This window comes from Morus notabilis, unplaced genomic scaffold (assembly GCF_000414095.1).
Source record: "Morus notabilis unplaced genomic scaffold, ASM41409v2 Scaffold1993, whole genome shotgun sequence".
NCBI lineage: Eukaryota > Viridiplantae > Streptophyta > Magnoliopsida > Rosales > Moraceae > Morus > Morus notabilis.
In genome coordinates this window covers 1-15,280 of record NW_010357752.1, presented here as the reverse complement: position 1 = coordinate 15,280, position 15,280 = coordinate 1, and the positions used below count along the sequence as shown (strand labels likewise).

Here is a 15,280-nt window from a genome sequence, read left to right as displayed (position 1 = left end):
TATTCATTAGAGTTCACTTTTAAGTTTTATTGAGGCTCGTTTGCTATAATGGATTGTAATACAATAATAGACTATATTATTGAAGGCTCAAATTCAATTGGATTGTAACAAAGCGTATTTTTATTGAATTATTTCATATTATGGTATATTTATTTTTATTCTATAAATATAAAAAGTGGGATTTTTTTTTATAACAAGTCATGTGACTCGAGTAAGAGTCGTAGGCCCCGTTCATTTCACCGATTTGAGTTTAAAATTCGAATTATACTACAGTAAAAAGCTCTCAGAAACAATCACATCTAACTTTTTTGCTATAATAAAATACTCACATAAAATCACATTTTAACTTAAATTAAAAACTCAAATCAGCGAACTAAACGAGTCTTACTATTTTGTTATGTGACTCAAGTAAGAGTCTTTTCACACGAGTCTTTCGATCTCTAATAAGTTATGCGACTCTGAAAATTTTCACATCATATGGCCCATGACTCAAGATCGGCTCATGTGCTTTTATCGTCGACCAGATAAACACGTGCACTTATTATTCATGCGAGATAGTACTTAATTTATTTTTTTCCAACCCTCATCAAATTCAAATAATACAGTTTTTATAAATTCAAGAAAATCCCAAGGAACGTTATCATGTTGCTATGAATAAAATTAAATCTAAATAATTTAATATCTCTTTAAAAACATAACAACATTTCTGACCAAGTTTTTCAAAATTATCTAAGAGCTTCAACCAGTTAGTCTTAGGGTCCGTTCATTTTACCGATTTGAGTAATCTAAATAATTTAGGCATCGTTCACTTCACGGATTCGAGTTGAGATGTGACATTTTCTGAAAGCTTTTAACTGTAGTAGAAAAAGTTAGATGTGACATTTTTTGAGAGCTTTTAACTGTAGAAACCTAAAACTGAAAACTCGAATCGGTGAAATGAATGAGGTCTTAATATCTCTTTAAAAACGTAATAGCATTTCTGACCAAGTTTTGTAAAATTATCTAAGAGCTTCAACCAGTTAGTCTTAGGATTCGTTCATTTTACCGATTCGAGTTTTGTTATAATAAAAAGCTCTCAGAAATAGTCACATCTAACTTTTTTGCTACTGTAAAAAGCTCTCAGAAACAATTACATCTAACTTTTTTACTACAGTAAAAAGCTCTCATATAAAGTCACTTCTCAATTTGAATAAGCGAACTAAACGGTATTATTTTCTTTCTCAAGAATTATTTGTGTGGGCATACGTTCAGTAATTCTCCACGTAATGGGCACACTCCTTCCAATTATGGTGAGAACGATTAGTAATTACTCTCTCTAGTTGCACTTAAGCAGTGTAAAATAAATGAGAAGGAAAGGTCCATATTTATGCTAGTGGTGGAAGGCGTGAGAGTCAATGAAAAATCTCTACGTGGACTTTATCGTCTTTGAAATAAAACTTAACCAACAAGTCTCTATTCGTAGTGGCTAGTGATTTTCTCAATCAAATTAGCATCTTAATTAATTAATTATCTATAATCCTCATTTATATTTTTTAATTATCCACAAGTAAGATAATTATATTAATTTAAATTTGATTCAAAATTAAATTAACAATTATTATTTTTCATAATATTTATCTATTCACTTTTTTTTCAAATTAATAATTAATTAATTCTTCATGAAAAATTAGAGGATATGCGCCTATAGTCCAGGAGCACACGGTCTTGCCTCATGGGTGGACCAACCGTCCACGGTTATTTTTTTTAAAAAAAAATTCCAGAATTTATCTTTAAAAATACATATATTTAAATTTTTACTTTTTATTCTTTAATACCCTTTTATTAGTATAATTATTTAACTAAAAATATTATTAATTAAAAATAAATATTAAAAATCATGACCCATACATTTTTAAGAAATATTTATCTCTTTTCCCGTTATTTTACCGTACTAGCTGTGTTTTAATATGATTTGGTTATATAAATAAATAAATATATATATATATATAATACCAGCTACAATAGTTAAAGCTATCGGGAATAATCCATCCATTTTATTATTAACTTCAATGCTACTCCACTAAAAATAAAAAAACTAAACTCGAGATTGCCATATTACAAAAGCTCCAAAAGTTTTAGTCCGTAATATTTTATTGTATGTAATCCCCTAAATCTTTTGTTTTATTTCAATATACTCTCGAAATTTTAAGAGAGGTTCATTTCGCTTTTTGAATTATGTACTCTAATTTAAAATTTCTCTTATAATTAATAAAACTAACAAAATGATGATGTGACACTAATATTTTTATAAACACCCCTCAAAGTATTGATTTTAAATCAACTTACCACTTAAATTGTTACTTATGTTAACTTGCACCCGTGTATTTTAAAATATTAAATAGGTAAATTGACCCTAAATCGATAATTCAGGTGGTCTTTTTATAAAATACATTAGTTTCAGTGTATTTTAAACCACTTTTTCATAATTCAAGGAGCAAAATAAATCATTTCTAAAACTTCAGCAGCATATTAAAATGTAGTAAAATTCAAGGTTCATTTATGAAATTAATCCTTTTAGTTGAACAAGTCATGTTGGCCTTCTAGGAACTGTAACCATAGAGATGCGATTGACTAGACTCCTCGTGACAATTTAGCCCCAGTGGTAACAACCCTAAATCTACAATTCGACCGTGCAATACTCACGAAATTCTCACTTTCATGATCATAATGGTGTTTTTGATGTTTTAACTTTTTAAGATGGTCATTTCGACCGTTATTTAAGATATTTTGGTGTGTGTTTGGGCACATTTAAAACTCATTTTAAAATAATTTTATTTTTTGTATGAAAATAAAAATAAAAACATTTTTAATCTCAGATAAAAATTATTTTTAAAAATGCGTTTAGTAATTTTATCAAGAGATTATTTTCAATATAAAAAAAACCATTAATGTCTCTCTTTCTCCCTGCTCGAGAGAAGAGAAAACGAAAACAAAAAATAAAAGACGACTAAAAGTCATTTTTCATTTCTCTCATTTTACACTAAACCAAAAAATCGTTTTCATTTCCGTTTTTGTCTTTATTGCGCCAAGCGTCATTTTATAAACGTTTTCATTTTTTCTTTCTTAAAAAACGTAAAAAACAAAAACGAAATCAATTCAAAACACGGTCTTTATTTTTTAAGCATGTTGGCATTGCAAATCAGACAAATGTTTTCCATGAGACAAAAAAGGGGCAGTATAGCATTTTTGTAGGCTCAATTTTAGGCACATTTTCCCTTCGTGTTAAAAATTGGACCTTCATTGTTCATATCATGAACCAAAACGCTCCCTGGTGAACAACCATGCTGCCTACTGCATTTTACCGATAATTACGATGATAATTAAAATAAATAAATAAATAAAGAAAAAAAAACATAGGAGTTAAAATATGTGGCATGGCAGTCTGAAAAATGCCTGAATGACCTTAAATGAGCTAAATTATATGTGGCAACATGAATTAAAACTTAAAATCATAAACAGTCCCTAGCTTTTATTTGTGCCACATAAGTCCTTTCAATTTGAAAAGTGAGAGAATAACGCTACAAAGAATATAGTCTCAAACCTCTTTTTTTTGTCAAACCACTTGATGAGTAGCGTTTGGTTGAAGGATTCGTGTCATGGTTCGTGACTCGCTACAATGTTTTTTCTCACAAAAAACACATGTAAATCGAGAATAGTTCTGAATCATAATTCTAAATCCATTAACCAAACGTCCTCAGATTTGAACCAAGAATCAATTGTCCGCAATCTTCATCATTCCACTTCATCCAAATGTCCAAATAGCTCTTCCCAGTTTGTCGATGCTTCCTCGGGAGACCGGAGAGTCCATATGTGAGGTTTGGCCTTTTCACGGGTTTCTAGAATTTCCTGCATCAGAGGTTCACCAACGATTTGATTGTTGATTACATACAAAGAAATTATGATGATAAATACAACCAAGTTCATTTTAAACAAAATAAAAATCTTCTGTACATATTTCAAACCAAGAATGAATTCTGGAGATGTGTATGAAGTTTGTAATGGCACAGTTCGTTTGAAGTAACGAGCAACAATTATGGCAGGGGGGCTGAAGGGAAAGAGGTCTGGAGTTTCATAATAGTTGAAACTTACAATACAAAATTCGGAAACTACAAGGAAAAATAAAAAAGGAACAGAAATATGAATCATCAGAGGAATCTAAAAAAAAAATGAGCACATATAGGAACTGAAAAACTGCAATCAGATTTTGTCCATGTCTCTAGACTGCAGGAATATCCTTGCATTTGAGAATTGAGAACAATCAATCTAATGCTAACGACGATGTTTGGTTGAACAAAAATGGAATCGAGAAATATCAGTAGATAAATATCAATATCTATGTCAAATTCCAAAGTTGCTACAAGTTAAAAATCACATTGAGTTCAATACATTCCCAAAGGTTCGAAAAACAAAAAGAAGATGTGTACGAATGACTTGACCCTTTCGAACTCTATCTGTAACTCACTATAGGTTCGAGAAACAAAAAGAAGATGTGTACGAACGAGATATCCAGCAACAAGAAGAAGGAAAAGGATTGAATAGAGGAACTCCCGAACATTTGGCGATCTCAGATGTGTCGATATCAATGGTGACTCATTATTTTGATGAATCATTTCTTTGGATATATATTAATGATTATTTAGTACATAATACCAGAATTATTGTCTTAGAATATTGGGGCTTTCGAATAAATGAACTCTATGAAGTATCAATAATTGATATTTCCTTGAATACACATACACGGCAATTTGAGTGGATCCACAAAAACTACCAGATGAATCTACAGTGAGCATTTCTAAAGTTACACCTGCTTCACGAATATGATACAGAAAATGCTCCATAGCAGATATTTGAGTCATTTGAGTCTTCAGCCACAGAACATATCCTTCACCCTTCAGCAGTAAGACCATATACCCTGCCATGGAACTGAATGCCTTTTTTCAATGTCGTTTTAACCTACTTTATTCTTGTCATCGTTCTTTCTAACATCCACAATCACAAGTTTTTCTCAAAATAATCTCAAACCATATTGAGTGACTAATATATATATATATATTATATCAAGCTCTGTCCACTGCTAACCATGTAAACACAGTTTAATTAAACCATATAAATATGCATTAGTTTTAGATTTAACTAAACAACGGCTTTCCCACACCTTAACAACGCCTTGTACCTTTAATATATGCATATGATGATTATAATTTATACTACGTGCATATCATTTTCAAGAATAGACTGATAATAATATTATTTTCATGAAGTTTATTAACAACATCATCTGAAAAACACTATTCACTATTATATCTGTTTATCTCTCGTAGCATTTTTATTTTTTCTACTTTTTGCATCCACTTGCTGTCCAAAGCACTACTGAACTTCACTCTTTAGAACACAACAATTTGCTCTAGACAAATCTGTTTGGACCAGAATTGTCTCACCTTTGTCACTGGGTCTTAGAGCACTTGTTTTAAAAGCTGAAGCTGTAGTTTTATAGTAAATTCTATAATTAGATGTTTTTACATCTAAAAGAAAGGCTTTTCATGATATGCGGATCTGAAGTAGTAAAATTTGGGTAACAATCAAAATACACTGGCCCATTAAATAAACTGGTTTCCACAATTCCAAGTAATGGATCCAGGTATCCTAAATGCCTTTTGTCCCTTGGAGAGAGAAGGATTGAAGTGTTCAAACCTCCTCTAGTTAAGGGTTTGATTCCTACTTGCACAAGACCTATGTACAAATAATTTGTTTTTTCTTTTTTTTTTTAATGATTCCTAATTGAAACTTTTGAGAATAGGTGAAAAGTTTTAGTTCATGTTTGTTTCACTAGTTTAGTTCAATTCAACTCAGTTTGAACAGTAAGTACAGTTTGAACTGGCGTTTGGTAAGCATGCAGTTTGAATTATATTCCCCGTTTGAACTGAGTTATACGGCCCAACTTAGAGTTTAGCTCTCCCTAAAGTTCAACCGTTCAAACCATTTTTAAACAGTAAAAAGTGCTCACTCTCTCTGCTTTTCACACCTACCAAACACAAATTCAAATTTTATTCCCCGTTCAAGTTAACAAAATTCAAACTAGTAAACCAAACGAGAGCTTAGTTTTTTGAGCAAGTGGAACTACCTACTCAACAATTTTAATAGAGTAATCCATACCAAACGAGAATCTTTCTTGTTTATAGATTACATTTGTAGGGACTTTGGGGATTTTCCAATCACTAAAGTCTTTTTCAATGTTAGCAAATGTTATTTCTTCTGAATTAACTATTTGCTCTGAATGGTTTCTTGTGGATTTTGTTCTGAAAAGATCCATATTAATTTTTTTTTTTAATGTATGAATGCAAAGATGAAAAAGCGTAGGTGCAAAAATAGGCAACTAAATGCGAATAATAAATAGCAGTAGTTCAGGAAAAAACTGATAATAATATTATTTATATGAAGTTTATTAGTAATATTATCTGAAAATACTATTCCCCATTATACCAACATCTTTACCCTCTCTGGCTTTGATACCAAGTGGGGAGAATCGTAATGGTTACATGATCCGCAGTGGACAGAGCTAGATATAGAAAACTACTCACAATTGAAAACACCAAAATAAGCTTCATTATTGATAATAATAATAAAACTTACAAATTATTTTGAAAATATTTCGGGGATTCCACAAATCCATCCACACCAACACTCGTCCTCCTCAACATTCATCCACGTTCTTCAAGTTTCAAGGAGCACAAAGTGGCGGGTTTTCTTCTCTTATCCGAAGTCATCATCACCAAGTAAGTCACTCTTCCAAGATTATTTGGGTTTTGAGAAGGAAATTCGAAATTGTTGAACCCTAAGTGTGGTGTTTGGCCAAAATTGATGAAATTGGCTCTTGTGTTGCTTGAGAAAACTAAACTTGTGTTGAAAATTCGTGGAAAATTGGTAGATTGTGGCTAGTGGTCTCTTAAACGTCAATTAGGTTTGAAGAATAAAATGGACGATTTTGCTCTCTTGAGTGATTTTCAGTTGATACTTGGTTTGATTTTGTGGAAATTGCCTAAAACTGTGGGTGTTTCACTTGGTTGGCTTGCTTCATATGTGGTTAAATTTGCCTTTGCTTGGTTGGTGCGTGATCTCTTGGAGTTGCTCAGATTGGTGCTATTGTAATTGTGTTTTCGCAGGGTTATTGGAGTGTGGTTGTGTTCTTGGCACTTGGAACTCTTGTTTGCTATAGTGAGCATTTGGAAAGTTGATAATTTTGATCAAAATGCCGATCAAAGTTATGGCTAACAAGAACGAGAACAAGGGATCGAGCTCCACTCCTGAATACAAGTCCGATGAATTTGTTTCAAAAGCCGCAGAAAACCGCTACAATGAGTATACCAAGAACTAAGCGGGTATTCGGAAAAGGGTTTCTAAATTCTCGAGTCGAATCTTCCCAACTTTGTCCGGATCATTCGGAAGCATGTTTGGGGCACTTACTCTACAACTCCGAAGCCCAGTGCGTTAACCCTTGTTCGGGAATTTTATGCAAATGGTGCGTTTGGCAAGGGCAACAAGACAACAATTAGGGGGAAAACTGTGAAGTTTGATGCTAAGACCATAAATCAACACCTACAAACCCCAAGACCTACAGTTGATCAGTTGGCCATGTACATCGCTCAATCAGACATGCAGGAAGTTGTTCGCACTATTTGTTACCAAGAATGCCAATGGTCCATGGCAAATGGCATGGAGTCATCTTTTGACTCCCGGTACCTTGAAAAACATATGAAGATTGAGATCACTTCACACCACATGTGAAACTGACCCAACACAGTTCAAGAGCCCAACTTGACATAAAAAATTAACATATTAGGTCTGGAGTCCTTCCATGTATATAAACCATTTCACATCTCCACCTACTTTCTATGTGGGACAACACACATGCACTTTTCCCAATAATCTCTCACTCATGTGTGTTCACCGAGCTCCTCCTTGAACCAAAGTTTCTAATAGCCTGCACATTCAAGCATCACATGCCAAATGGGAGCCAACTCGAGCATGGGAAAGAGAGCCGAAACTATGCGAGTCCACCAAATGCTCTACTATCTGAACCTGCAACCGAGTGTGATCACTGGACTCTGTACGAACCATCAACTCTGATACCACTTGTTGGGATGACACCACATGTAAAACTAGCTCAACCTACTTCAAAAGTCTAACTTGACCTAAAAAGTTAACCTATTAGGTCTTAAGTCCTTCCATATACAACACGCACATACACTTTTATCAACACTTCCTTTGTGCAAGAATGTATTCGACTTCTCACACGTCAGAGGTATCCCGAGAACAAGCCTTTGCTCTATTTGCCATAGCCAAGGGGCTATGAATGAACGTGGGCACGAATATTCACTCGGCCATCCTTTATGCCATCCGCAACATCAATGTGGGGTTGCATAACCCCTCCTTGCTCACCGAATTATTTGAAAAGGCGGGTGTGAATACTGGCTTTTAACCCTAGCGAGCGTTGCAGCGAACTGAAGACCCGCTGCAGCGCCAAAGCTGTTTCGGTCCTGCATTTTTTGGGTCCCGCTGCAGCCTGTAACATTTGGGCTCTCTGGCCGATTCTGGTTCGGGCCCTTGTGCCAAACATTTCACTTAACAGAGCAGGGAAATTCAAATGGAAACATAAATACATAACCGGACGACCAAAAATTTCCCGACCAATTATTAATCCAAATATCTATGAAGAAAAAACTATAATCCATTATCATAACAAGGCAATCAAAAGAACCAACGACATAGAAGAAAAATTGGTTCAGATAACAAACCTGAACCTCAGAAGACCTTTTAGTCTTCAAAGTCAAACAATCTACAAGGGCACTCCATTTTCCTGAACAGTTATCCAGTGTCCCGAGCCTATAGTATTGCTGCACCTGATGTACTGGAGCTAATAGAACAGCCAACAAAAAGAAGTGCACGAATTAGATCAAAGATTCAATACTACGTGCCCAAAAAAAAAATCTATAATCAAGAAGAGAGGAACTTTGCGATGATTAAGGAAAGGCGAAATTTTGTAAATATTAGTGTAAAGGAAAGGTAATCGAGAAGACTGATAGGAAAGTTTGGAATGAGCAGAAGGTGTTTGAGAAAATGATGCTGATAACTGAATAAGAGCTTTGAAGAGAAAAAGACGAGTTTTACAGTAGCAAAACCAGAGCGCGTCGAAGCAGGTGGCGCACGATAATTTCCGCGCTGGGCGTGCAGGCCTTTCCTTCTCCGATGACATTCTCTCTCTCTCTCTCTCTCTCTCTCTCTCTCTCTCTCTCTCTCCCCCCCCCTCCTTTTTTTGCAGGCCTTTCCTTCTCCGATGACATTCTCTCTCTCTCTCTCTCTCTCTCTCTCTCTCTCTCTCTCTCTCTCTCCCCCCCTCTTTTGTGTATTCTGCTTTTCCTTCCTTGGAAGTTGGAACTGAACAGAGTCTTGAAAATTTTAGCCAACGACGCGTCGCCTCGTAATTGAAAAGAGAGAATAACGAGAAAATCCAAAAGGGTTAATAGCGTTTTTTTTTATTTATCTTTTATTTATAGAATTATAGCGCTTCTGATAACCCTCAAAGTTTAATTATGATGCAATCATTCATGCTAAATTTTAGAAATTGTCGTCAATTTTACTGTTAAAAATTAAGGTTTTATTCGTTTTACGATTTAAGTTTTCAATTCGATCTAAATATAATATTTTTTAAGCACTTTTAATTATATAAATTTAAAATTTAAAATTTAAATTGGTAAATAAAAGAGACCTAAAACTGTTAAAAATAAAAATTCAAAAATTAAAAAATTTAAAGACTAAAATGTCACTATACTTAAAGTTCAGAGATTAATAAAACTATTAACTCATTTTTAAAATAAAATCACATTTAAAATTACACGTGAATTCTTATATCCCTAGTTTATTATTATGTTTTTTCTCCATATATAGATATATAGATATATAATTTAAAAATATATCCTAATCTAATCCAAAACGTTTTTTAAAAGAGTAAGAAAAAAAACCCCTCTAATTGATTAAAGTTTTTGAAATATCGAAACCAACCTTAGTGAATAGTGATTATTATATAAATGTTATTTTGTGTTAAAACTGTAAAAAAATAAATAAGTAAAAAGAACCAACATGTTCGGCAATTATGATGAGTCAAGTGTGTGACTTTGTGACAGGTTCAGTCTAACAAGTTTAAATTTTTAAAATTATATTAAGTAAATAGATTTTAAAAGTATTTAAAGTAAATAGTAATTTATGTAGTAAATAAATTATTTTATCACATAAATGGTTCATTTACGACTAATAAAAAATAACTTATATGATAAAAAATTTTAAAAAATCTTTATTTACATTGGTAAAAATTCTTTTTATCAGTCATAAAAATAAAATTTATATGAAAAAATTGTCTTTACTAGCCGTAAATGAACTATTAACATAGTAAATTATTCATTTATTCTATAAATTGCTATTTATTTGAAATAATTTTAAATTTTTATTTTTACTTAATTTAGTTTCAAAATCTGCTATTTACAATTTCTTAAATTTAATTTTTTTTTAACTTTTGTTTTTTTTCCTCTAAATGTAATTTCTTAGTCATTTATATTTAAGATAATATTCTTCTCAAAAAAATATTCAAGATAATATTTAAATATCAATTGTTAAGGGTATTTATGTTCTTTTAAACGATTTGACATGTTATCTTTGGGATAGTTTAAACGCATGATAATACTAATTGGATTGTTAAAACAGAATGGTAAAATTTGAAATTTAGTTAAACCTTATGGGATCTTTTGTGAATTCTAGGGTATATCTTAACTTTCACATTTGTCTTATGAAATAATCATATGTATATGCCTCCTAATATCAAAATTTTCTATCTTTATTTTTTTATCATAAAAAGTTTTTTCTTTTATTTATTCATTTATTTTAGATGCTACAGAGATATTGTTTTAGATATGAAAAACTTATTTTGATTTATTTTTTCGTGCACTTTGTAGATGGAAGAGCATTTTAAATATTAAAAAAAAACAGATAATTCGCACTAAATCTGTAAATGCATCAAAGTTTATTATAAAATCTAGAATTATCTGTTTTTAAAAATTTTAAAAAGTAAATGTAATTCAGGTTCCCCTTTTTTTATTCATCCCTTGATGTTTGCAATGGATGAAACTAAACAAAATTTAAAACTCAAAGGATATCATTGCGATTTCAATCAAAAAGTTTTTTCTTTTATTTATTCTTTTGTTTTACAAACTACAGAGATATTTTTTTGGATGCAAAAAACTTATTTGATGTCATTTTTCATGCACTTTATCAAAGGAAAAGTATTTTAAATATTTAGAAAACAGATAATTCGCACTAAATCTGTAAATGCATCAAATTTTCCAAGTAAAAATGCAAATCAATTAATTAAGAAAACTTACCACGTTGCAGAGAATAATAAAAGTACCCATGCATAACATTTTACATGGTTCTAACCTAAATAAAATGTTGGATTTGAGCACTAAAAACTTGCCTTAATTTAATTATCTTTACCTTAGACAGTTTGTATTCTTTTTCTTTAATCTAATTTTCCAATTCCTGCAAAATCTAGCCACGCTGCTTAATTACGATGCAACAATGGTGGTCAATGAAGTCCCAAGCTAGGGCTATTTGACTAGTAGACTCGCATTAAAAATAACATTTACTGCCTCATTTATGGAGTGTCCCCAGTTAAGTATAACCAATTTGGAGGACCATTATAACACATTAACTACAGATGGTACAAACAGTGCACATTTCTGGTGATCTAGTAAATGTAATAATTCTTTTTGACCGCTCAATAATATTTTAACATTTTACTAACAAATGTTTGCGTTACCTTTTTTTTACTCTTCTTGTCACTTTTTTATTTTTTGTATTTATTATATGACATGTGAATTTTATTAATATAATATATTATTATATAAATAGAAAATGTGACGTATGAAATAATGAATCAGAAAATATCAAAAAAGAGTGACGTTAATATTTTTTTAATGGTAAATTATTGTACCCTCTTTATATATAGGTGTAGGGATACATACTCACGTGAGGGTTAGAACGCTTTTGTAGAAATACTAATTATAACCATGGCAAAAAGAAGATTTATAATTAATCTGAAAAAAAAAAAAAAAAAAACACTTATCTCAAATATACATTTCTAGTAGTTGCGGTTATAGTGAAAAGCAGAACCATAAGTCCAACAACAGTGGAACTCCCAGTCCAAAGATCCTTGAAGTAAACCTTTTTCAAGGTTGCCCTTGTAACATTCCAACGATTCTCATAGAATGTATTGAGTTCATTGTAGTAATAAGCATAGTAGGACTTGTATCTCGGAATCTGACTGCATAGTCCATTGAACAGCCTGGCTGCTTCCTTGCTGCTGCCCAGTAAGTTGATGAGGATCTTCCTCTCGACCAAGAATTCGACGTCTTCGCCGGTGTTGATAAGCTGATCCATCAACGCGATGTAGCCGCAGATGTAGTCCTCCTTCGGATACAGGCACTGCTCCAAGGCCATGACGTTTCTCAACAAACACTCCGTGTCGTTCTCTAACTTCAACTGCGGAAGCTTAAGCTGCATGCAATTGATGCCCGGTATGAACTTCAAGACGGGCTTCCTCGAAATCTTCACGTCGGTTAGGCTTTTCCCTTTCCTCGCCCGCTTGAACGTCACGCCGGCTTTGTCCAGCTTCGTCGCCGAGTAGAGATACCTGCGGTCCGCTACGTCTTGGTGCGGACTTTTATCCTTTATGAACTCCTTTGGAAGCCAAAACTCCCTCAGCAAGTTCGTCAGGTGCTTAACCTCCTTAAGGTCAGCGAACTTCTTCCAATCGGATTCGGTCAAGATGTGATCTTCGAAGAAAGAACAGGCGAGTCTAAGAAACGGATGCATGTGAAGAGCGGTTTTTTTAGCGGTGGAATCACTCGGAGGGACTTTGACAGCAGGCAGAAATGGCTTGAGAAGTTCATACAGTTGCTGAAGAACCGAAAACGGAAGCTGATTCTCCAGCAACAACAAGTCAACCTTCACCGCTTTCCACAGCCACGGCGTGCTCAGTATGTAGTCCATTCCAGACTCTGCTTTGCAGTCTTTTCGCTGGAACAGCTCGATGATGAAACAAGCATCTCTCAGGATCATTTTCACAAACAGTTCGTCGTCGAGATCGATCGTCCCGGCATACCTACTGCGTATCTCTTTGGAGCCATTTTCTATGAATTTCGTGATCCTGTTGACGATCTCGGCGCGTTTAGAAGGCTCGTCAATGCGCTTAAAAAGCTCATCCCTGTATTTTTCTTTGTAGAAATCCATGGCCTTCAATTCTTTTTTGCCATGGTGAAAAGGGCCTATGGAAATCAGCTGAGGAGTGTATAGATCTTCCTTTACCTTGCGGAGATTCCTGGGAACTCTGTGGATCCAACACTTTGACCACTGCTTGAATTCCAGATCCTCTGGAATGTCGATTATGACCACGGGATCATCGAAACCGTCCATGAATCTATCAAAAACCAACCATATTTAGACTTACTAGAGCAAAATTTATGGATCCCACAAAATAATAGATTAGAACATAAAACGTAACAAAAAAATACATATATACAAGCAAATATATATTGGTCACAAAAAAAAAAAAAAAATTATCGATATCAATCGTGATCAGTACCTTGAAAACTTACTATATATAGCGAGAAAAGAAAATTAGTGGTTTGGTTCAAGAGAGAGGACTTGAAAGAAAAAATAGCAGCCTTAGTTGTGATCTGCTCACTCTTTAACATTTCCCATCTCTTTTATAGCCAAAGCCTGCATAAGTACGTTTATACGTACAATTTATCTCACATCAATTGGCCATCCGTAGAAAAAGTAGATAAAGATTATAATAGACTTATGTAATAAGGTATTTATCGGCACTCTTATCAGCATCATATTAATTGTATCCACCGGAGAAATCTCACTCAATAGACCATTCGAGGATCGCGATGCAAGCATTTATTTCGATGCTATATAATTTGTCATTGCAAAATGTTAAAATTGCTCTTGACATTTCACATCAACTTTTGGTCTCAAAACTTGTAAAAGTAAAATTTGAATATTGGAATAAGAACAACATTGTAACAATTAAATAAAAAAAATTAATATATAAACTAACAGCAATCAAATATTAAATTTGATATATTTTTTAGTGCACTTATGACAAATTATAACAGCAATCAAATATTAAACTATATCCTCTATGCATTTTTCTTTGAGCCTAATTGTAGGCCATACACTTTTGACATATGTTTTTCGTTCATGCATGTGTTTTAGTCTTCCATTTTCTCTAGAAGAAAAACAAAAAGACGTGAAGATATATTTTGAGGATTCTGGAACATTAATGCACCACTTTTTATCTCATTACAGTATATTCTGCCGTGGAGTCAATTATTATAAATCTTATCCTTATGTTTTGTTTATTTTCTTCTTTTTCTCGTTTTTTATTCTTCTCAAATAGTAGGGATTATATATGACTTTCAATTCATAACGGAAATTATAGATATTACAACATAATATTACAACATAATATTTCATACGCGAATAAAAGGTAAAATATTAGGGGAAAAAACGGGTGCACTTGTATTAAAAAAAAATGTACTGAATGGCATTAAATGTTATGACATGACATGATGAGTCCCCCATTTATAATGCAAAATAACAGCCACACATATGGTCACGTTTGGACAATTATGTTATGTTTGGTAGAAAGGAAAGAAAATATGATAGAAATGAAATATGGAAGTGATGGAAAATAGCAATGATAGAAAGGAAATTGATTTTTTTTTATATTATTTGGTATGAGAAGATGGAAAGAAAATGAGCTTACCTTCACTTGTTTGGTATTATAAGTTAAATTAAGAGAAAAAAAAAATCTTACTCGTAAATTACTTTTATACTCTTAAATTTTTTACTTGGATGTTGATGAAAAAAAAGGTAATTTAGTAACTTTACTCACTTTAATGAGTTATCCTTATTTTTCATCACATTTTCTGCCCACTTGTGAAAAGAAAAAAAAATAATAAGACCCACATATATTATTTTTTACTCTATTTTCTCTTTCTTTCTTTTTTTTTTCTTACTAAACAACCTACATTTTTATTTTTCCTCTTAAAATCTCTCCACTTTCTTCTTTCCTTCTACTTTTTTTTTTCTACCAAACATACTCGTGTTGAATAAAAAATAGCTA

General features: G+C 32.6%; 2 protein-coding genes across 3 annotated transcripts; both read right to left on the bottom strand.

The window, feature by feature from the left end:
• Positions 1–3,416: 3,416 nt before the first annotated feature.
• Positions 3,417–9,323, bottom strand: LOC112094661. 2 transcript variants are annotated; one of them, XM_024176144.1, is made up of 3 exons: positions 9,205–9,323; positions 8,832–8,950; positions 3,417–3,885 (listed from the first exon to the last, which is right to left on the bottom strand). In XM_024176144.1, exons 1-3 carry the CDS (start codon positions 9,287–9,289, stop codon positions 3,772–3,774), a joined length of 318 nt encoding a protein of 105 aa, XP_024031912.1. In that variant the 5' UTR covers positions 9,290–9,323; the 3' UTR covers positions 3,417–3,771. The 2 variants fall into 2 exon arrangements, with proteins under 2 accessions (XP_024031912.1, XP_024031916.1); XM_024176148.1 differs by having other exon boundaries at positions 8,832–8,944.
• Positions 9,324–12,147: 2,824 nt separating this feature from the next.
• LOC21386825 (UPF0481 protein At3g47200) lies at positions 12,148–13,815 on the bottom strand. The gene is made up of 2 exons (XM_024176124.1): positions 13,740–13,815; positions 12,148–13,561 (listed from the first exon to the last, which is right to left on the bottom strand). Exon 2 carries the CDS (start codon positions 13,555–13,557, stop codon positions 12,205–12,207), a length of 1,353 nt encoding a protein of 450 aa, XP_024031892.1. The 5' UTR covers positions 13,558–13,561; positions 13,740–13,815; the 3' UTR covers positions 12,148–12,204.
• Positions 13,816–15,280: the final 1,465 nt, after the last annotated feature.

What these genes read in the sequence shown, in the direction of transcription:
- LOC112094661 (XM_024176144.1), bottom strand. Translation starts at nt 9,289, where the DNA reads ATGTCATCGGAGAAGGAAAGGCCTGCACGCCCAGCGCGGAAATTATCG. An exon ending in CGCGCTCTGGTTTTGCTACT is followed by an intron (nt 8,951 to 9,204) that starts GTAAAACTCGTC and finishes CTGTTCTATTAG; the next exon opens with CTCCAGTACATCAGGTGCAG. An exon ending in AAAGGTCTTCTGAGGTTCAG is followed by an intron (nt 3,886 to 8,831) that starts GTTTGTTATCTG and finishes CCTCTGATGCAG; the next exon opens with GAAATTCTAGAAACCCGTGA.
- LOC21386825 (XM_024176124.1), bottom strand. Translation starts at nt 13,557, where the DNA reads ATGGACGGTTTCGATGATCCCGTGGTCATAATCGACATTCCAGAGGAT.